The sequence below is a fragment of the Nipponia nippon genome, unplaced genomic scaffold (genome assembly GCF_047370975.1).
Source record: "Nipponia nippon isolate SJK-2023a ecotype South Korea unplaced genomic scaffold, ASM4737097v1 scaffold_32, whole genome shotgun sequence".
NCBI lineage: Eukaryota > Metazoa > Chordata > Aves > Pelecaniformes > Threskiornithidae > Nipponia > Nipponia nippon.
In genome coordinates this window covers 2,536,225-2,556,487 of record NW_028262350.1, presented here as the reverse complement: position 1 = coordinate 2,556,487, position 20,263 = coordinate 2,536,225, and the positions used below count along the sequence as shown (strand labels likewise).

At 62.8% G+C, this 20,263-nt stretch overlaps 3 protein-coding genes and 1 non-coding gene across 9 annotated transcripts; 3 read left to right on the top strand and 1 right to left on the bottom strand.

Moving 5' to 3' along the window:
- Positions 1–936: 936 nt before the first annotated feature.
- CISD3 (CDGSH iron sulfur domain 3) lies at positions 937–2,289 on the top strand. The gene is made up of 2 exons (XM_087769991.1): positions 937–1,253; positions 1,597–2,289. Exons 1-2 carry the CDS (start codon positions 1,005–1,007, stop codon positions 1,774–1,776), a joined length of 429 nt encoding a protein of 142 aa, XP_087626117.1. The 5' UTR covers positions 937–1,004; the 3' UTR covers positions 1,777–2,289.
- PCGF2 (polycomb group ring finger 2) lies at positions 2,176–17,942 on the bottom strand. 6 transcript variants are annotated; one of them, XM_087769981.1, is made up of 10 exons: positions 17,805–17,942; positions 9,933–10,072; positions 9,570–9,666; positions 7,266–7,321; positions 6,627–6,677; positions 6,434–6,542; positions 5,788–5,836; positions 5,505–5,651; positions 5,051–5,131; positions 2,176–4,540 (listed from the first exon to the last, which is right to left on the bottom strand). In XM_087769981.1, exons 2-10 carry the CDS (start codon positions 10,042–10,044, stop codon positions 4,202–4,204), a joined length of 1,041 nt encoding a protein of 346 aa, XP_087626107.1. In that variant the 5' UTR covers positions 10,045–10,072; positions 17,805–17,942; the 3' UTR covers positions 2,176–4,201. The 6 variants fall into 6 exon arrangements, with proteins under 6 accessions (XP_087626107.1, XP_087626111.1, XP_087626105.1 ...); XM_087769985.1 differs by lacking the exon at positions 17,805–17,942 and adding an exon at positions 14,600–14,782; XM_087769979.1 differs by lacking the exon at positions 17,805–17,942 and adding an exon at positions 13,301–13,569 and having other exon boundaries at positions 5,505–5,603.
- TRNAN-GUU (transfer RNA asparagine (anticodon GUU)) lies at positions 14,808–14,881 on the top strand. Its single transcript has one exon. It is a non-coding gene; the product is annotated as a tRNA-Asn (tRNA).
- PSMB3 (proteasome 20S subunit beta 3) lies at positions 17,225–20,152 on the top strand. Its single transcript, XM_087769990.1, has 6 exons — positions 17,225–17,413; positions 17,827–18,011; positions 18,394–18,501; positions 18,876–19,053; positions 19,306–19,400; positions 20,032–20,152. The coding sequence occupies exons 1-6, from the start codon at positions 17,411–17,413 to the stop codon at positions 20,078–20,080; spliced, it is 618 nt and encodes a 205-aa protein (XP_087626116.1). The 5' UTR covers positions 17,225–17,410; the 3' UTR covers positions 20,081–20,152.
- Positions 20,153–20,263: the final 111 nt, after the last annotated feature.

Sequence of the window (20,263 nt, the reverse complement as noted above, 5' to 3'; positions counted from 1 at the left end):
ATCGGCTGCCGTGTCTGCTCGTTTTCTCGGGGCGCGCTCCCGGTGCCACGGAGGAACGAGGTTACTCGAGCGCAGCAGCTCCCCAGCGACTTGCAGACCACCGCTAACCCGGAAAGCCCAGCCCGTGGCCCGCAGCGGGGCTGCGGCGCGATGCTAAACAGAATTTACAACCTCCTCGGTTAAAAATGCGCAGCGGTGGAGGTTCGGGTGCCTCCAAGCAATGGTGTGAGCGGAGGTGCTGACCCTGGGGCTCGAGGTCTGGGAGTCGCTGCCCGGAGGGGAGTTTTCTACCCCGGCCCTGGGGCCGGCAGCGCTGGGGACGAGCCCTCGGGCCGGGGGCACTCCAGAAGGGAAAATTAAATGGCCTTGGGTTGCCATTGGGCTTCCCAGCTCCCCAGGGCGAGGCACTGGGTGCCTGGATCGGACCCTCGCTCCCGTCGCGCCGGGACGCTGGGATGGCGGGGGCCGAGCGCGGGCAGCCCCCGGGGGGACCCGCGGTGCCGGGCTAAATCATCTCAGCTGCCAAAAAAGCGAATTTTTCCCAGCAGTGAAATGTTTAAAAAGAGAAACGGGGGGGCGGGGGGAGTCCAAACCTTTGATCCTTAAAAGCTGAGTTTCCAGGGAAGCGGCGGAGCCCGCGTTTGGCGAGCAGAGGGACCCCCCCCCCCCGCCTGCAGCTCCCGGGGGGGGCCCGGGGCGAACCCCCAACCCCCGGGCGGGGGGGAGATGGGGGTCGGCACCCAAGGGCCCTGCAGAGCCCGGGGCGAGCGGGGCGGTGCAAGGGGCCGCGCACCGGGCCCGGGCCCCCCGCGGAGCCGGTGCAAGGGGCCGGGGGGGGGGGGGGGGGGCTGCAAGCAGCCGCGAAAGGGGGGAACGTTTCTGCAGCGAGCAGCCGAGCTCCGGCCGAGCCCGCCCGGCCCGGCTCTTCCGGCGGCGCCGGGAGGAGGAGCCGCGCCCGGGGAAGGTGACCCGGCGGCGGGCGGCGCGGAGCGGGGCGCTGGGCCATGGTGCTGCTGAGCCCGGCTGCGCTTGTGACACTGATGAGAGCCGCGGGGCGGCGGGGGGGGGGCGGCGTCCGCCGGCCGCGGGGCCCCCCGGGGGCTGCGCGCATCCCCCCGCCCCCCCCCGCCCCCCCGGTGCGCCGGTGCTCGGTCCCCCCGCAGCCGCGGGTCGCCGCCAAGCAGCCGTTCCCGGTGGAGCTGAAGGCGGGGAAGAAGTACGCCTGGTGCGCCTGCGGGCACAGCGAGAGGCAGGTCGGGACCGGGGCCGGGGGGCTCCGGGGCCGGGGGGCTCCGGGACCGGGGGGCTGCGGCCCCCCCCCAGCCGGGCTGCGCGGGGATGCGGCCGGGGCCGGGGCAGGACCGGCCCCACGGGGACCCCCCCGGGCCCGGGGAGGGCTCTGGGGGGCAGAGGTGCCGTGTCCCCCTCCCCCCCCCCGGGTGCTCCCGCAGCACCCCGATTCCCGGCGGGGGGCAGCCGGGGGGACGGAGGGGTCGCGGTCCCCCCACTTTGTGCCCAGAGCGGGGGGGACGACAGCGCAGCCCCCGGGCCCGGCACCCCCAAACCCCCCCCTCCCCCCCCCCCTCTGCTTTGCAGCCCTTCTGCGACGGCACCCACAAGAAAGCGGCCCCGGGGCTCTCCCCGCTGCGCTTCACCCCGGAGGAGGACAAGACGGCCTGGCTCTGCGGCTGCAAGCGCACCCGCTCCCCCCCGTACTGCGACGGCACCCACAAGGAGGAGGCCGTGCAGAGCGCCCAGCTCGCCCCGCAGCCCTGACCCCCGGAGCCCACGGAGCCCACGGGAGCTCGGGACCGCAGGGATGGAGCCCGCGGGAGCTCGGGACGGCAGGGACGTTCAGCTCTCTCGGGTACTGGAGGGAGTGGGGAGGCGATACCCAGCTCCCCCCCCCAATTAACCTTAATTACTGAGCCCTGAGGGCTGCCACCAGCTGCAGAAAACCAGCCTCGCCCCACCACGGGGGCAGCAGTTTTGCCTTCTGCCCCACTGGGGCCCTGCCAGGGATGAGGAAGGCTCAGCAGTGGCTGGGGAATAAAATAATCCACTGGAAAACGGGACTTTCGGGAGTGGTTTTGCATGGCCGGAGCTGCGGTGCCCATCGGGATGCGGGACGGAGGGACCCGGGCAGCTGCATCTGCAGGCGCAGGCGACGGGAAGGACAGTCTGCAGCATTTATTACGTTTACAAAGCTGTATAGTTATACAAATGTTTAACCAATAACGATATATGAATATCAGAATATCTTACAAGACATTAAAACGTCGTACAGGATGCAAACATACAGAGCAATTTGGTTCGTACCATATAGGAAAGAACGGAAAACAAAACAACCCCCCGAGAGCCCCACACAAACCCCAGACCGAGGCACTTCAGCTGCCTCCCTCAGTCCATTTTGGCCTATTTACAAGGAGAAAAGGGGTGTCAAAGTCGAGACGAATGGAGCCCCCCCCCCCGCTTCGAGCCCCTCGCCCAGCCCCAGCCCGGGGGTGGGGGGAGAGAACCAAAAGGGGCCCCGCAGGGACCCTGCCCGGGCCCCGTCCCCAGCGCCCGGAGGGCAGCGGAGCCCGGGGCTGTGCTATAGCAAAGGTGCCGCTGGCGAGTCCGTGATGGGGGTGCGGTACTTTAAAAAAAATCATTAAAAAAAATTAAAAAATACAATAACAACATCCCATGTTTCCTGACCTTTGGAGTCGGGCTGTTCATACAATTCCCGTGCCGCTTTCCTTTGGTTCTCACCGTGCCGTCGCAGGCGGCCGCAGCCGCTGCCTGACCGTGGGGTGCCATCCGGGTGCTGCAGGCACTTGCTTATTTTTTGTCGTTCGTCCCCCTCCCGAGAAAGGGATGGAGAGGAACCCCCGGGGTCTGCGCTCCCCAGGGCTCGTGTGCTTTTTTTGTCAATGTAGAAAGTTGGTCCCTTCCCCGGAGCGCACGGGCAGCCGGTGCCGCTCCGCTCCCGCCCGAAACACGGCAGCACCTTCCCACGCTCGCCCCTCACCGAAGCCTCCTGGCTAAAGGCACTGTAGTCTTATTTTTTTTATTTTATTTTTTTAAAAACCCAATGTGGGGGCAGGAGGAGAGGGTGGGAAGGACGGGGCGGGGGGGGGGACAAAAATAAATGCTCTGAAATGTGGCGTTGAAGCCATGGAGGTGAGGAGGGAGCCGGCAGCACGGGGGTCCCGCAGCCCCCGAGCGGGTGCTGCACCCACCATGCGCTCGGGCAGAGCAGCCGCATTTGAGCCCCTGGGCCCACGCAGACTCACCCAGCGCTGCCAAAGCAGCCCCCGACGGCTTAGATGCCCCCAGCCAAAATTTGCCGGTGGTGCCCGGAGCCGTTGGCACCCAGCAGTGCCCGTCTGCCCCGGGGAGGCGGCAGCTCCCTTCGAAAGGAAAACCCAATTTCAGCGGGGCTGGTGCTCCTGCCCCGGCACGGCTGGCCCTGCGCCGCCAAGTTGCAAGCATAAATTTTTTAAGCTGGGGGGGGGGGCAAAAAAAAAGAACCTAGGGAAGCGTCTGTGTGAGGCTTTGCGAGATCAGAGCCTGGAACACCGTCCAGGGACCGCACAGGGAAAGCAAACAAGAAACAGCAACGCGCACGGCAAGGCAAAGCTGGGGGGCAACGCCAGCAAGCAACGCTGGACGCCAACAAACGGACCACTGGTCCCAGCGGGCCACAGGCACCACGTTATCAAACCCGGTGCCAAAAAAAACCCCAAATAAACACAAAAAAGCAAAAAAACCCAGGGCACGGCAGGGCTGGGGGGCAGTTTTTGGCTTCTGTGCTTGGCCCTTACCTGTGCTTGGCCCTTACCTGTGCAGCCGGGAGTCCCCGCTCACGGCCCCGTCTTGCTCCGAGCAGGCGCGAGGGGAGAGGGATGGGGAGGAGAGTGAAAAGCGTTAGAGAAAACGAGCAAGGAAGGCGGCAGCGCCTGCGTGGCTCCCAGCTCCGGCATGCAGCTTACATAAGTTAAAATTAAAAAAAACCAAAAAACAAAAAAAAACATTTAAAAATATTCAACCACATTTATGTGTCTTATTTGCATTTTAAATTAATCTGGTCAATCAATAGAAAATAAGTATGTATAATTTTTTTTTCTCCCTATGTACACATATATATTTATATATGTATATATATAATATATATAGATATATAAAACCCAGCCAGGAGTCCCTGTTTTGTCGTCGCTTAGGTCAAGGCGGAGGCCGTGCTGCCGTTGACAGTCGTTTTGCGGCACCGGCTGGCGGCGGGCGGCAGCGGGTGGCAGTTCGAGGTGCCGTTGAGCGCGGTGCCGGTGCCGGCGGGGCCGCTGCCGGCGGTGGAGCTGGGCGAGCCGTGGGACGGGGTGCCGGGGCTGGGCAGGGAGGAGGAGGTGGCAGGCAGCGTGGCGGGGCTGTGGGCTTTGTCGCTGACCGACTCGCACTCGGAGGCGCCGCTGGTGTTGATGCACTCGGAGGTGGCCGGCTGGGACAGCTTGAGCCGCTTGCAGGCGGGTTGGACACGGTATTTCAGCGGCAAGGGCCCGTTCTGCAAGCGGGAGAGGGGCAGACGCATGGCACCCGGCACCCTGCGGCACCCCGCGGCACCCCGCGGCACCCTGCGGCACCCCGCGGCACCCCGCGGCAGCCCCGGCGTGCACCGCGTCACCAGCCGCCCACGCTGGTGGCATGGCCAGGTGCTGGCCACCAGCCCTCCCACCTGCCCCGGAGAAAGGGGGAGAAAAGCACGTGCAGCCCCCCCGGCCTCCTAAAAGTCACACCTGGAGCAAACACCTGTATCAGGAGGGGGCATCTGGGGTTTATTTGTTGAAGTGCTCCAATTTTTAAGCTTAATATTTCCAATTCTTAAGTTCTTCAATTTTTGAGTTTTTCAGTTTTTAAGTTTTTCGGGTTTTATGTTTTTCAGTTTTTAAGTTTTTCAGTTATTAAGCCTTTTAATGCCTTCAGCCTTCCCCTAAAGGACTGCTTTTCTGAGTTTTTCTCCAAGACAAGCCCCAGCACCGGTGCCCATGGTGTGGAAGGAGGCAGCTCCGCTTACCCTCCTCCAGGGATAGATGTAGGCGATGTCCATCAGGGTGTAATACTCCTTCAGGGGCTCATCTTCGTAGAGGACTTCCACCTGGCGCAGGGGACAGCATCAGTCCCCCGGCACGGGGGCAGAGGCACCCCCAGCCCCCCCCAGAGCCGCTCGTGCGGCACCGGGACTTTGCCGTCCCTGTGCCTCTCCCAGAGCCGGGGGCTGCGGGGCTACCGGCACTGCCCTTGCCAGAAGCCGGAGCAAGTTCCCAGTTTACACGCAACACACCGTAAGGGACGGATCCTGCCCCAGTGCCCACCCGCCAAGGCAAAGCCTGGGCTGCCGCAATATTTGGGAGCTGGCAAAGCGCAGCCTATTTGCAGCAGGGGATGCAACACGGGACGGCCAAAATGGCATCGGCCCCTCCGAGCCCACCGAAAGCCAGGCAGCGAGCGGACCCCGGGCACGCACTCACCTTGTACTTGCTGGGAACGTCCATCTTGTTGCGGAGGAACTTGGCCAGGTGCATGACGGTCATCGCGGCGGGACAGCGCAGGAACCGCACCCCGTTCTTCTGGGGACGCAGCGGGAAGGGGCCGGGGGGAGAGGCGTTGCTGAGAGTCTGCCGTGCAATTAATGGGCCGTTCCCACCCCCTTCAGCGGGCGGTTTGGGGTGCCCTCCTGTCCCCCCCACCCCCCAAAAGCCCGGGAGGCAGCTGGGCACAGAGGTCTCCGTGCCATGGTCCCACCGCACTCACCTTCTCCTTCTCCAGGTCACCGTTCTCAACGGTCCCGTTCTTCTCCTCTCTGGGGGGAGGAAAGCAAACACAGGACAAAGTTTATGGAAGAATAAAAAGGTGGAGAGAAAAAATAACCCACCAGAAGGGCTGTCCATGGAGGGGCTACAGGGGAAACACCCAATGACCTCCAGCCAAGCTCTGGCTTCACATCCCTGACCGCATACATGCCCAAGTTGCTGCATTTCCAATCCAGCGCACTGCAACCACTGCCCAGGCTGCCGCCTTCCCTGCCTCCCTCTGAACTGCTGCTCCGGATGCCAGTGACATCCTCAGGGGCCACCATCAGCACTGGGGACGCGGCAGCCCTTGGGCTCTGCTGCCTGGGACGGAGCCTTCCCCTGCCTGCCCGGGGAGCGGTGACGCGGGGACCCCGCTGCCACAGCAAGCACCCCCAGAGGATGCAGGATGGGGGACCAGGGCAGACGGGTTTTGGGTGCTCCTCTGCCCGTTCAAGCACCCCGGGAGATGCCGAGCCCCAAGCAGGGGCGGTGTCAGCCATCACCATTTGGCATCTCAGCTCCATCTCGTGTGGGAAGAGAGGGTGAGAGTTTATTCACAACCCCCAAACCCAGGCAGAGGCTTAGCAGCAGCCAGAAAATGATACCTGGACCCTTCATAAAACTCTATGGACAGGCTGACGATCTCATCGTCCGTCAGGTTCCCCTTGTCCTGTTCGGAGACTTCCCCACGATCTTCGTTGGACCCGTTGGGAACTGCGGGAGCAGAGGGAGGGAGAGGCTGAGCCGTTGTGGGGGGCACAGCCGGGGTGAGGGGGGGTCCCCAGGGCCGACACTCACCCTCTGCCATGGGGTAGGCTGCATAGAAGTCACGCCGTCTCTTCATCTCATCTGCGGGAGAAGGGAGGAGGAAGGTGAGGAGGAAAAAAATCACACCAAGGGGGAGATGGGTGCAAAGAGCGGGGAGCAAGAGGAAGCCCCGGACTGCCGAGCACCTGCTCCCCGCCGGCAGCTCAAGCACGAGCCGCCTGGTGCAGACGGACCCGTAGGAGAGCAGTCGCTTTAGCAAGAGCAATCAAGTCGTACCAGTAAAACCCTCGGAGCGGCTGCAAATCCGCTGCTGTGAGAATGCCTTTATGGCGGCTCGACTGTCCTGTCTTTCCACACCTGCAGACCCCCACACTTTTTCCCCCGAGGACGGGCAGGCACTTGGGAGAGCAAATCCACGGCTCCTGCTCCCAGCTTTGCTTTTCGTGGTTCCCCCCAGCAGCAGCCCCCGGGCTGCCGGAGCGCGGGATGGGCACTATCCGGACGGGCCCATCCCTGTCCGTTCACACCATGCATTTTCCTGCTGTCCCCATTACACGGGCAGGGGCGTGCGTGGGCAGCGCAAAATCCGGGGGACCAGTTTCACTGGTGGGTGGGAGTGAGTTACAAACAACCCCAAACCCACACAGTTATCGCCGTCCATGGCTGTACCTTTGAAAAGCCCCGGGACCAGTTTGTACACTATGTCCTGTAGGGTTTTGTCCGACCTGGGGGGAAAAAGAAATAGGAAAAGAGAGAGAAATCAGCTGGATGGGAGCGGCTGGCTTCCCCGGGCTGCCGAAAGCTGCCCTGCGCCACGCGTGCCCCGGCCAGCCCGAACGCCGCCTCTGCCCATCTCCCCCCTGGGAAACTCCCGGCACAAAGCCCCAGCTCCCCGTCCCATGGCGATGCCCCAACCCTGTCCCGCAGGCAAACCCATCCGCCCTCGCGCTCACCGCAAAGGGTTAACTCTGGAAAAAGAAAGAAAACCATTTCAAAAATCCTTGTAATTGCTAGGGATGATGACAGCAGGATTTTGGGCCCAGGATCTGTTTCAGTAGTCAAAATGATTATAAAAACACACCGAGAACTTACAAAAAAAATATCTAAGATCAGCAAATGTTTCTGCAAGTTTTAATTTGCATCTAATTTTATTTTTGGACTCGGCTGCAGTTCAGGGCTCAGGCTTTGGTTTCTCTCTGCTGTAAGGATGGCAGGCCAGCGCCCACGGTCAGGTCGTTATACAGGAAAGCAAAGCGGATTCCCTAAAACGTGAACCTCTCAAGGCAGGAGCTCCTAAAGCACTCGAGGAACTGGGGAAGCTCAAGTCCCATCCTCAGCACAGAGCCGGGAATGGGATTTTGCTGGAAGGCTTGGGCTCGGGACCCTGCAGGCACAATTGAAAAGCAGCAGCTCAGCCGAATAAAAAAAATCTCAAAGCAAGAGCAGTGGGACTGGCGAAAAGTAAACTATATCTGCAATTATTTCCATTTTAATAATAAGGCCTTTATGTTAAAGAAAAACAAATGACTGTACCCTATATTATTTTTAGCCTAGCCATGTCTTTCATCCCTAATTCCTCGGTGATGTCACTCTGGTTCACGAGGCCCCGCTGTGATTTTATTTATAATACATACCCAGAGAATTTGCTTTATAATTTACAGCAAGCTGATGAAAAAGCAACCTCAGCCGCTTGATTGGCAGCTTAATTACATGAGTCAACCCCATTCAGCCCAGCATGGTGGCGCTGGGTGGGGGCCGGGGTGCCACGGGGGATGCGGTGGCCACGCGTGGGCAGCACCCTCGGCACCACGCAGCATCACGCCCGGGGCGCGGGTGTTTCGGCGCTGCCGCGGCACCGGTTTGGGAAGCAAAGGGGAAAGCAAGCCCCTTGTCAGTGCGGAGAGTTTTCTATGGGACCACATCTGGATCAGGCCCCTGTCACCCGCAGCAGCACCTCTGCCCACATGTGCCCCATATTTCCCCCGCCGCGACCAAACGGGACGCGAAGGCACCGTGCCGCCACGACAGCCGGGGCTCGGGGCCGCCGGCACAGCACTGTTCACGTGCGTGGTGCCCGTCTGCGGCGCGGGCGGCTGCGTATCCGTCTCTGCATGCAGGCAGGGATGTTTCGGCGAGGGAGCCGTGGGAGCCAGAGTGTAAATATTTCATAGTGAACCAGAATGAAAAAAAAAAAAAGGCGGCGGAAAAAGTGTTACTACAGAAACGGATTTACATGGAAGAGGCTAAAAAAAGGAGGGAAAAAAAAAGCCGAGTGATGTATTGCAGCCTTTCATGGTTTCTATGCCAACCACCTGCAGAGCCAATTCCACAACTGACGGGATGTGTCTGGCTTTCCCCAGCCAGACGCAGGGCCGGGGCAGAGCCGGCGCGAAGCCACCGCCACCGCGGCCGGGCACCCTTTCACCTGCGCCGCTGCGAGCCCACCCCAGCGCTGCCACCCCAGCATCCCCAGAGGGACACAGCAGCGTCCCCACGGGGGACAGAGCAGGGAGTCAGAAAGCACAGGCGGTCCCAGGTTAAACTGCGCCCGGTGGGGCTGCGGGGATGGACAGATGGATGTCTGTGGTCTGGGATGTGCAGGTACAGGCACAGGGCAGCCCCTGCTCCAGCTGGCAGCCGCCCCAGCCTCCTCCTGCTGCCACAGAGGCGATGTCCCTGGGTCCTGTCCCCTCCGTGGTGGCATTTCCCACCATCCCTGTTCCCCTTCCACCCGGAGAGCACCCCAAATCCCCACTGCTGTGGGGTGCGGGGTCAGGAGCAGAGAGGTTTCGTTCTGCAAGAGATGCAATGGTCCCGGCTCGGCTGCAGCACCACGCTGCTGGCTGCAGAGCCCGGCTCCCCATCCCGGGGTGCTCAGGGCTGCACCCCAGAGCAGGCGCAGGCTGCACCAAGACGGGGCCAGGGCTCGGCGCGACGCAGGGGCACAGCATGCGGGGAGCCCCTGAAGCTCACCTGATGCTGAGGAGGGGTCTGGTTTTGTGCACTTGGACATCACACATGGGGCAGTACTTGTTCGTCTCCAGGTAGCGAACGATGCAGGTTTTGCAGACTGTAGGGAGAGACTCAGCGTGAGCAGACGGATGGACGGACGAGGGGGCAGAGCCCCTGTCCCAGCCTGGCAAAGCACCCCACACCCCTGCACCGGCTCAGGGCCGGGACCCCTGCTTGCCCGCCCTGGTCCAGCCCCATCCACACGGCATGAGACCGACCCCGCAGCTCCATGCGGCAACAACGCCCGACGCAGGATGGGTTTGGGCACGGCGGGAGGGTCTCGGTGCGGCACGGCCACCCTTCCCGGGGCTCGGGGACACTCACAGGAGTGCAGACACTCCACGATGGTGGTGGCGTCTATGAAGTAGCCGCCGCACAAGGCGCACATCAGGTGGGGGTTGAGCTCGGTGATCTTTATCCTGGTGGTCCTGTGCATTTTGGAGCAGCGCCGTGGCAGATCCTCCCTGCAGGGAAACACCCAGGGCCACCCTTAATGGCCGCTTTGTGCTAAGGACGGGACCTGCGGGACCCACTTCAGCCTTTAACAAACAAATCCAGGGCAGGTGGGGGTGCCTGGTGCTCCCCGTGATGTGCCACGCTCAGCCCCAGGAGCACGGGGGCAGCCCCAGCCCCGCACCCTGCCAGCCCCAGGGGTGCACAAGCAGCACCCACACACCTCCCCATGCAGCCCCCGGCCCTGGGCACTGCCCAGCTCCCTCTGCCTCGTGTTTGCATCTTCCTGGGCGTCCCCAAGTGGGTCCCCACCGTGCCGAGACGCCTCTGATTGGGGACAAACCACCCCTGTTAGCCAGCCCCTTGCCTGCAGCTGCCTGGGCTGTGCGCACACACACGCACACATACACCAGCGTATTTTTGTTTTGTTCGATGGAAAAGGCATTTTCAGCCACCGCCTCGCGGTTTCTATAGAAACTCCCCAGTCCGGTGTTGGCCACCTGCCCGCGGCCAGGAGCGCCCGCAGCACCTGCGCGTGTGGGTGTGCATGGCCGGGTGTGCACATGGGGCACGGGCAGCGGCCCCCGGTGCGGGGCGCAGACGCGGGGGAATCGCTGCCTGCCCGCTCCGGCACTTCCACGTTTACAATGGGAGACGGCGGAGCCGGAGCCTGAAATCGCTGCAGTTTTATTGTTTCCATGGCAACCCCGATACTTGGAGAGGAGCCAGAATATTATTACAACCATCCGAGGCGAGGAGAGAGGGGAGAAGAAACCCTGGGTTTGTGTAAATGAGCGTGGGCACGATGGCAGCACCAGGGTGCGCTGACAGCAACACCCATACGCACCCACACCCCCACCCACACCCAGGGAGACACACACACGTGTGCGTACACACACACTACACGTACACGCACACAGTCCCCTACATGCGCGCAGGCAGAGGTACACACGCACACACCTGCACCCCTGCGGTACAGGCGCCCGCACAGGGCCAGGCGTGGAGCGGTGTCACCGGCTGCCTGACACGGGGCCAGGCCCTTCGCAGACACCTGACAGCCGACAACCAGACAACAGCCGAGACAACCACTGAAGGCACAAATGGCTGCGGTGCGGGCACCACGACCGGGCGAGGAACAGGGTGAACCCCGCACCCTGGGAGCAAACGGGGTGCACGTGCATGTGCATGCACAGGGCTGTGTGCGCAAGGCTGTGTATTTGTGTGCGTGTCTGCAGGGCTGTGCGCTCGGGGCTGTGCGTGGAGCGGTGCGTGCCGGTGTGTTTGTACAACACCCGGCCTGTGCCAGGCGCCTGCCCTGGGGAAGCCGCCCCACGCTCCCGCTCGCTCCCCGCGGTGCTCCTCCCGGGCTCCCGTCTGGGTCCCTCACCTCGTTCAGCTGCCGTGGAGTCCCCGGAGGCAGGCGTGCAGGGATGGGGACACCACAGGGACGGGGACGGAGATGCTGAGGGGATGGGGACACCACGGGGATGGGGACAGAGATGCTGAGGGGATAGGGACGGAGATGCTGCGGGGATGGGGACACCCTGGGGATGGAGATGCTGCGGGGATGGGGACACCACGGGGATGGGGACGGAGATGCTGTGGGGATGGGGACACCCTGGGGATGGAGGTGCTGCGGGGATGGGGATGACATGGGGCTGGGGACCACGAGGACACCCCTGGGCTGGAGGGGCAGGCGCCAAGCTGAGCCCCAGGGGCTCCTTGCAGAGAGGGGGCCGGGGGGCACCAGGGTGTTTAGGAAGCCCCAGGTCCCGCGGGCTCAGCTCTCACCCCTGGGCACCCCCCGGGCGGGCACACCGGGGTGCCCCGCACCTTGCTGCCCCGGGCAGGTGCCCTCCACCCCCGGCAGCCCACAGGTGATGGGGGGCCACTGCCAGGCTCCCCCCGGCCAGGAGAACACCTGGGGGGCCGCAGTTCCCAGCCCCGGGCTCCCGCACCGACACCCACCGGGGCACCGGGCAGCTCCGCCGGGCACCGGCTGCCCACACCGGGCCTCAGGACCCACGGCTGCATTTTGGGTGGATTTTGCTGCTTTTGGTGCTCGCAGCCGCCAATGGCGGCCCGGGTCTCCGCGGGAGGGGGGGAGCCTGAGCCACCGGCGCAAACCGGTTCTAATAAACCGGGTGATAACAACCGCGATTTCCTGCCGAGGGGGCGAACAAAGCCCCGGCCCCCCCGGCCCCCGGCCCGCCCCGCAGCCGGCCGCAGCACCGGAGCCCCCGGGGCCGCCCCGTCCCGCCACCGGCGCCCGCTGCCCCGTCCCCGCCGCCTGCAGCCGGTTCTCCCGCATCCCCGGCCCCGACTTTCGGGGTCTTTTGTCTCCCTGGGCGGTGGCCCGGCACGGTGCCCCCCCCCCCCCCGCCTTCCCCAAAATCCCCCCGGACCAGGCACGGGTGGGGAAGGACGTTTCAAAGTCACCGGTAACTTGGACCCCACCGGCTGCCCCCCTTCCCCGTCGGGACCCACCGGTGGCGGCGAGCCCGGGGAATAAACCGGGACGGCTCCCCCCGGTCCTGCCCGCTCGCTCGCACGGCGCCCACGGGCCCCCACGCACGACAAAAAGGCGCCGGAGCGTGAACCTACGGTCCCCAACAGCGCCCACCGCCCCGACGGGACCCCCCCACCCCTTCCCGGGCCGCGGGCACCGGTCGCTACCGAGGAGCGGAACAGCGGGAAGGTGGGGAGGAAACACCGCGGGGTGGGCACGGACACGCGTGTCCACACCCCCGTGTATGCACAAGGACACGCACGCACCCCCGTCCCCCGCGGCGGGACGCGCACCGTGCGTGATACCCGCCTGGCACGGACACGGGATGGACACGGACACGCGTGGCCCCGCGCTGTGACCCGGGGGGGGTCCCCCCGCCCCCCCCCCCCCCCCCGGTCGTACCCCACTGCCCCGCTCCACGCCGCGCCGCGGCGTGGAGCGGGGCAGTGCGGTACGACCGGGGCGGGGGGGGGGCGGCGGGGAGCCGGTGCTGTCAGTGCTCCGTAGCCCCTCGCCGGTGCCCGCCGTGGGCAGGGGGTGGTCACGGCCCCCCCGGCCAGGACCGCGGCACAAAGCGGGGGGAGGCGGCGGCCATCGGCCATCTTGAACGCGGAGAGAAAAGGGCGCGGGGGGGGGGTGGGGGGGGGACGGACACGGGCCCGGCGGCGGGGCCCGGCGGCGGCGGGGAGCGGGGCGGGGGGGCGGGGGGGGGCCGGGGCCGCGTCCCTACCTGGTGGCGGCGGCAGCGGCGGCCCCGGGGCCGCCCCTCCGCTCCCGCCGGTCGGCGCGGCTCGGCTCGGCTCGGCGGCGGCGCTGCGGCCGGGGCCCTTTTTTCTCTCGCTCGTTTTTTTTTTGTTTTTTTTTTTCCTTTTCTTTTTTTTTTTTCCCCTCCTTCCTCCTCCTTTTTTTTTTTTTAATTTTTTTTTCCTCCCTTTTTTTTTTAATTTTTTTCCCTCCTCCAGCCGCCGCCAGGCCCCGCCCCACCTCACGTGACCTCATTCCTTTGGGGTGTTGCGGAGGAGGGGAGTGAGGGGCCGAGATTGGCCCCCCCCCCCCCCCAACTGCCGCCCCGCCCCGCCGGGACACGGCCCCCCCCCGCCGGTGCCCCGGTGCTCGCAGAGGGCCCCGCTGCTGCCGCCCCCCCCCCCCGCTGTGCTCAGGGAGGAAAGGAGAGCGCCCCAAAAACCACTGGAATGGACCCAAAATCCGAGCCGGGGCGGGGGGAGCCCGGCGGCAGCCCCGCTCCGCTCCCCGCTACCGGGTCCCCGTGTTCCCCCATCGCCGCGGCACCGCTCGGGTGGTGCCCCGGGACCCCCCCCCCCCCCCAAGACCAGCGCTGGGGCTGGTTTCGGCCCCAGATAGGGGGGAATTCCCACCCGGGAGGCGATGCGGAGCATCCCGGGCCCCGCGGGACCTTCCCCGGGCCCCTCGGGCGGGGGCCGGTGCGGGGCACGGCCCGCGGGACCCGCGGCGGGGGGCGGGGGGGGGAAGCAAAGGGAAGGGGATAAAAAGGAAGGGGAGAAAAATAGAGGGAAAATAGAGAAAGAAAGGGAAAAATGGAAAAGGAGGGTAGAAAAAAACCAGGAATAGGAGGAAAGGGAAAAAAGGAAGGAAAGAAAAAAGGAAAGGAAAGAGGGAAAGAAAAAAGGCAGGGAAAAAAGGAAGGAGAGGGGGAAAAGCGGGAAAGAACTAAAAGAGGGGGGGAAGGGGAAGGAAGGGGAGCGGGCGGGCGGGCTCACGGCGCCGTTTTCCCCCGCGGGGCCGGTCCCGCGGCCGGGCGGGATCCGTCACGGCGGGCCCGGCCCCGCTCCGAGGGAAGGGGGCACCTTGCAGGGGGTCACGGGGGATTTCGGGGGGTGCGGGCAGCCGGGGCGCCCACGCGTGTCGGCGGCCGCTCACTCCCGACGCCTCCCAGCCCCGCTCCAGCGCAGGGGAAAGCCCCAGACGGCCCCGCTGCCCCGCGCGTGTCCGCGGCTCCCGCGTGGGTCCGGCCCGGGCTCGGTGCGACCGAGGGTGCTACCCGGTGTACCGGTTACTCGGCGGGGCGCAGCGCCCACGCGCGTTTCCCTTCGGCCCACACGGTTGCGGCCGTGTGATGAATTCCCCGCCCGGTGCCCGGTGTCCGGTGTCCCGGTGTCCGGTGTCCCGGTGTCCGGTGTCCCGGTGCCGGTGGCGCAGCCCCGCTCCCGGGGATGCCCCGGCTGAGTGCGGCGGCCGCAGCCCCGTCGATCACCGCGGTCTCTGTGGCGCAATCGGTTAGCGCGTTCGGCTGTTAACCGAAAGGTTGGTGGTTCGAGCCCACCCAGGGACGCCCCCACCCGTTTTACCTCGCTTTTCCCTTTTTTCCCTCCCTTTCTTCCTGGGCGAAGCCGAAGATGGACACGGCGAGGAGGTGGCTGGTCCCGGTCCCCCGTGGAAGGGGGAGGGTGGTTTTTTCGCTGCGCAGGGGCTTGGTGGGACTTTCCCCGCTCCCTCGGGGTGTCCTTGCCCTCGGGGCTGAGCTGGATGGGGAGAAGGTGCGAACGGGCAGGATGCGGCCCTGGTGTTCCCCACAGGCTCGCAGCCCTCTCCAAGGCGCTGGGCAAGGGGGAAACCAGCCCCCAGTGCAAACAAAAACGTTTCTGCTCAGCCTGTGGGCCCCTCTACACCGCAGTTTCTCCCATAAGCAAAAGGACATGTTGGGACATTAAAAACGGAGCAGACTTGAAAGCCTGTTTCCATCCAGAGCCCACATTTTGCCTTAAAAATAAGCTGAAGGGGGTCCAAAATCTGCATTGCTGAAGTTCCCCTCTCTTAAAGTCTTGTAAAATCTATTTATGTTCCCTGCTTGCCCTGATTTTATTTTCATACCAGAAATAATGAAGTTAATGTTTTAATGCAAGGCATAAAGCTGTGCCAGGAAGATCCCTGTCGTTTCAAAAGCCCAGAGCCACAAAATGCTCCCACAGCGGTGCCGGAGCTGGGGAAGCACCGGGGCTCTCCGGGCCAGAGAGGGGGATTGCTGCTGCCTTCCCGATCTGAGAGCACAAGCCCGATGCGAAAGCGAAGAGAGAAGCGGTGCCCAGAGGGGATCACCTCCCCGCTGCCACCCAAGGCAGCCAGCGCTGCCAAAATCTGCTGTACAGCTATTCCTGTCTGGCTCTGCTGCTCCCCTCCTCGGCGCACGGGGTGTTCCCACCAGACAGAATGTGGCCTCTGACTTCATTTCTGCAAGAACCCTTTTACAATGGAAAACACTTTAAAAATACGACTGCCACGGGACGGGCTGCGCCGGCGGGGCTCGGTCCCGGGGCGGATGAACAGCCCCTGCACGGGCCAGAGGTTTTCATTGAAACCAGGCGGGCTGATCTGTTGTGCATTTGAGAGTGTTTCCAAACACATGGATCTCTTTCCCTTTGGCACAACATCACTCCCCTAAATTAAACATTTAATCCTGTCTCCTCCAGGAGAGAGGAGAGCTGGCGAGCAGGGATGGGGAAGGAAATCCAATACTCCGCAGAGCGCAAATCCCCCTTTCTTTCAGTTGCTCTCTGAATAAAAAAATACCCTTGCAGCCACTTGCCAGGCCCCTTCCCCTCCCCGGGATGTGCCGTGACGTGCTGCTTCACCGAGTGACTTTACAGAGTGACTTTATTACACCAGCACTTTCCAAAGAGATTTTTTTTCCCTCTGAGGAGACCCGCTGTCCCTGGCCCCACAGGGTGTTTAGGGTTTTGCCCCTGGGTCCCAGAGGTGCAAAAGCGGAGGGTGGGTGTGCGAGGCCTGACACACGCCAGGGCTCTGCACGGTGGAGTGGCACGGGCTGGGTTTCCTGGAGTTTCTGGTTAAATTCGGCTGGGTTTGGCCAACTTTTCCTAGTGCACAACAGAAGGTGCCAGGGCTGCGCAGGGCCGAGCTGGGGGGGAGATGCCACTGGGCAGGTCCCAGCCTGGCCAGGCACGCAGGGGACAGGCACATGGGTGCCACACAGGGCAGGCACAGGGGCCGCGGCCTCGGGGACCCCCCAGAGTGATGGGATGGCTGTACCTGCCCGCCACCTCTGCGGTGCCCCTGCGTATCCCAACAGCTGTGCCATGCCCTCATGGGCATATCCAGCTGTGCCGTGCCCTGCGTGTCCCTCCAGCTGTGCCATGCCATGCCCTGCATTTCTCTCCAGCTGTGCCATGCCCCCAGGGGCATATCCAGCTGTGCCATGCCCTGCGTATCGCTCCAGCTGTGCCATGCGATGCCATGCCCTGCATTTTCCTCCAGCTGTGCCACGCCCCCACGGCCATATCCAGCTGTGCCGTGCCATGCCCTGCGTATCCCTCCAGCTGTGCCATGCCCCCAGGGGCGTATGCAGCTGTGCCATGTGATGCCATGCCCTGCATGTCCCTCCAGCTGTGCCATGCCCCCACGGGCATATCCAGCTGTGCCATGCCCTGCATATTCCTCCAGCTGTGCCATGCCCTGCGTGTCCCTCCAGCTGTGCCATGCCCCTTGCGCGCACATCCAGCCGCGCCACGCCCCTGCCCGCACATCCAGCTGCGCACCCCGATGGATCCAGCTGTGCAAGCCCCCCCCTCCAGCCGCGCACCCGCCCCGCCCCGCCCGCGCAGTCCTCCACCGTCCCGGCATGCCCCGCTCACTATGACTCTTCATTTTTCTCCCCCTCCCTCACCGCCGCCGCAACCAACCAGCTCCGCCCCGCGGCGGGTGGAACCACCAATAGCGAGCGGCGTTTCGCCGGGAGGCCGCGGAGGCAGCCAATGGGAAGAGGAGGGAGGCGGGAGCAAGCGGCGCGGTGCGGTGCGGCCGGAGCAGCGGTGCGGGGCCTGGCGGTGTCTGTGCAGCCGGCGCCATGGTGAGCGCCGGGACGGGGCCGGGGGCGGCCCGGGGGGGCCCCGGGGGAGGAGCGGGGCCCGGCAGGACGAGGCCCGCGGGTGCCCGGGGGAGGCGGGTGGGCTGGAGGCCTTCCCCGTCGCCGCGGGGGTGTATCCCCGCCGGCCTTCCCTCAGGTCGGGCCGTGGCGGGAAGCAGCGGCCGTGAGCAACCCGCTGTGGGGCGGCCCCCAACGATGGAAACATTAAAGCTAAAACCGCGAGGGAGAGCGGTGCCGGCTCCCCCCCGACGCCCCTGGGCTGGGGACGCGGGGCCGGGCCCGGCGGAGGCGGGTACCCGAGGTACCGGAGGCCCCTCCGGCCTCGCCAAGGAACCGGCGCCCCCCGAAGCGCTGCCCGCAGCCCCGGCGGTACCTGCCGTCCTTCTCTCTTCCAGTCTATTATGTCCTATAACGGCGGGGCCGTAATGGCCATGAAGGGGAAGAACTGCGTGGCCATTGCTGCGGACCGGCGGTTTGGGATTCAAGCGCAGATGGTGACCACAGATTTCCAGAAGATTTTTCCTATGGGAGAAAGACTGTATATTGGATTGGCAGGACTGGCCACCGACGTGCAGACGGTGTAAGTGAGACTCCCGCCCGCCCGTGCGTCCCCATACTGAGCCTCTAAGAGGCATATTTACCATAAATACTAAGCGGCAGCTTATGCTGAGCATAAATGTCTGTGTTTATTCGTGGGGGAGGGTATAATAGCTGGGTGCCAGCACTCCTTTTCTTGGTCTCCCTTCAGTGGGAGTTTTTTAAATGAAACTGCATGTGATTTAAGATCACATCACTACTAAGACTTAATAACTTCAGGTATAAAAGGAGCTGCATCTAGAATACCTACCTGCCTCAGGCGTGCGTCAGGAGCTGGTATCTGTCAGCGTGCAGTTCAGACCTGGGTGCAGATGAAAGAAAAAGGAACCTGCTTCTGCTTTAATGCTGATTCTCATCTCTTGCAGTGCCCAGAGACTGAAGTTCAGGCTGAATCTCTACGAGCTGAAGGAAGGCAGGCAGATCAAACCTCAGACTTTTATGAGCATGGTTTCCAATCTGCTCTATGAGAGACGGTAACTGTCAAACAGCGTTTGCATGTCAGTGAAGGCTGTAGTTGTTGGGGTTGATCTGATTCTAGAGAGGTGGGAGGCTGAGGAGGGCTCCTGTAAAGACCACTTGTGGTATGGCAAAAGGAGACTTTAATCTAGCGACAATGTTATCTTCAACCTCCTTGCAAAAGAATATCGAGTATCGTTAAAATAATCCTGTAGCAGTACAAGTTTGTTCTGTTTGCCATGCTAAAACCATTGCAGGGCGCTTCTAGGTCGACCTGAAAGGTCCCCCACCAAAAGCGTCTGCGGGATGTTTTCCTTGCAGGGATGCTGACGTGGGGTGTGGGGCTGCGTCAAGGTGGTTGGACTGCTCTATGCCGTCTTGTTCTTCGCAGGTTTGGCCCTTACTACACAGAACCAGTCATTGCCGGGCTGGACCCCGTAACACACGAACCTTTCATCTGCTCTCTAGACCTGATCGGCTGCCCGATGATAACCGATGACTTTGTGGTCAGCGGCACCTGCTCCGAGCAGATGTACGGCATGTGCGAGTCCCTCTGGGAGCCCGACATGGTGAGTGAGGTGGCCGGGCTCAGCTCTGATCCGTGGGTGCAGCCTCCTGCTGGCAACTGGAGAAGCTGAGATAGGCGGGTTGGATGAAAAGCTCTGTCCTTTGGTACTTCCCGAAGGAGCTCAGGAGAACAAAGGGGCTGTAGCTTGCAGGAAAACTCTTGCAGCATCTTGGGTGATACTTTGGGTTTTGAATAAAATCCGATGACTCAACATTCAGTTTTTACACCAACTAAAAGAGCTTCTGTTCCTCAGGAACCCGATCACCTCTTTGAAACGATCTCGCAGGCCATGTTGAATGCAGTGGACAGAGATGCCTTATCTGGAATGGGCGTGGTAGTACACATCATGTAAGTGCTGCTCCCTTCCCCTACGGAACAGAGGCAGAATTCAACAAGCTGTGTGTTAAAGTCGGTTAAGGCATTGGCTTCCAGGGTATCCCTAATCCTGCTCCCTTCCAGCAGTATCCTTAGTAATGCTTTGTCCATTTTAAGTGTTTTATTTCTCACGGCTGCTCTCTGTTGCAGTTTGTGGCTGTTGCTAGAACTGCAGGACCCATGGGAAATTAATCCTAGAGTTAGGCTCTTGCTGCATAGGGATTCCCTAGCTGCGTTCCCATCCGTATTTAGGAGTGTGACTCCTCACATAGGGGTAGCGCTGGCCACGAGGATGCTTTTTGCCACAGCTGGCTGCGACGTTAACGTCCAGACTCTGCCATCAGACTGACTTCTGAAGCAGCTTATTTTGCTCGTGGTGGCGTTTCCCTGCGGTGCCCCAGGCGCTGCTGCGTACTGAACCCACGGGAGCTCCCCTGGGCTGAAGCGGCGGGAGGATGGGGTCTGCTCACCTTCAGGTTCAGATGACCCTGCCTGCGCTAGCAAACAACCTGCCTATGCACACTGCAGCTCCCTAAGGAAGGGACGATCTGTACGCAGGTGTTAAACGCGGATTTACTAATAGTCTTCTCTCTTCCCCCTCTAGTGAAAAAGACAAGATCACCACCAGGACCCTGAAAGCTCGCATGGACTAGCCCAGCACGTCTGCTCGCGTGTTTCACACCCCAGTCTGCTTGGAACTTTTTTAAATAAAACTCTCTATTGTAGTGAATTTTCCTTTCCTTGCGTCTGAACGCTAGGATTAAGTGCTCGTCTCTGAAGCTCTCAGAAGGAGCCTGGGTTTTACACGGCAGCAGAGCTTACCTTTCTCCCTGAGC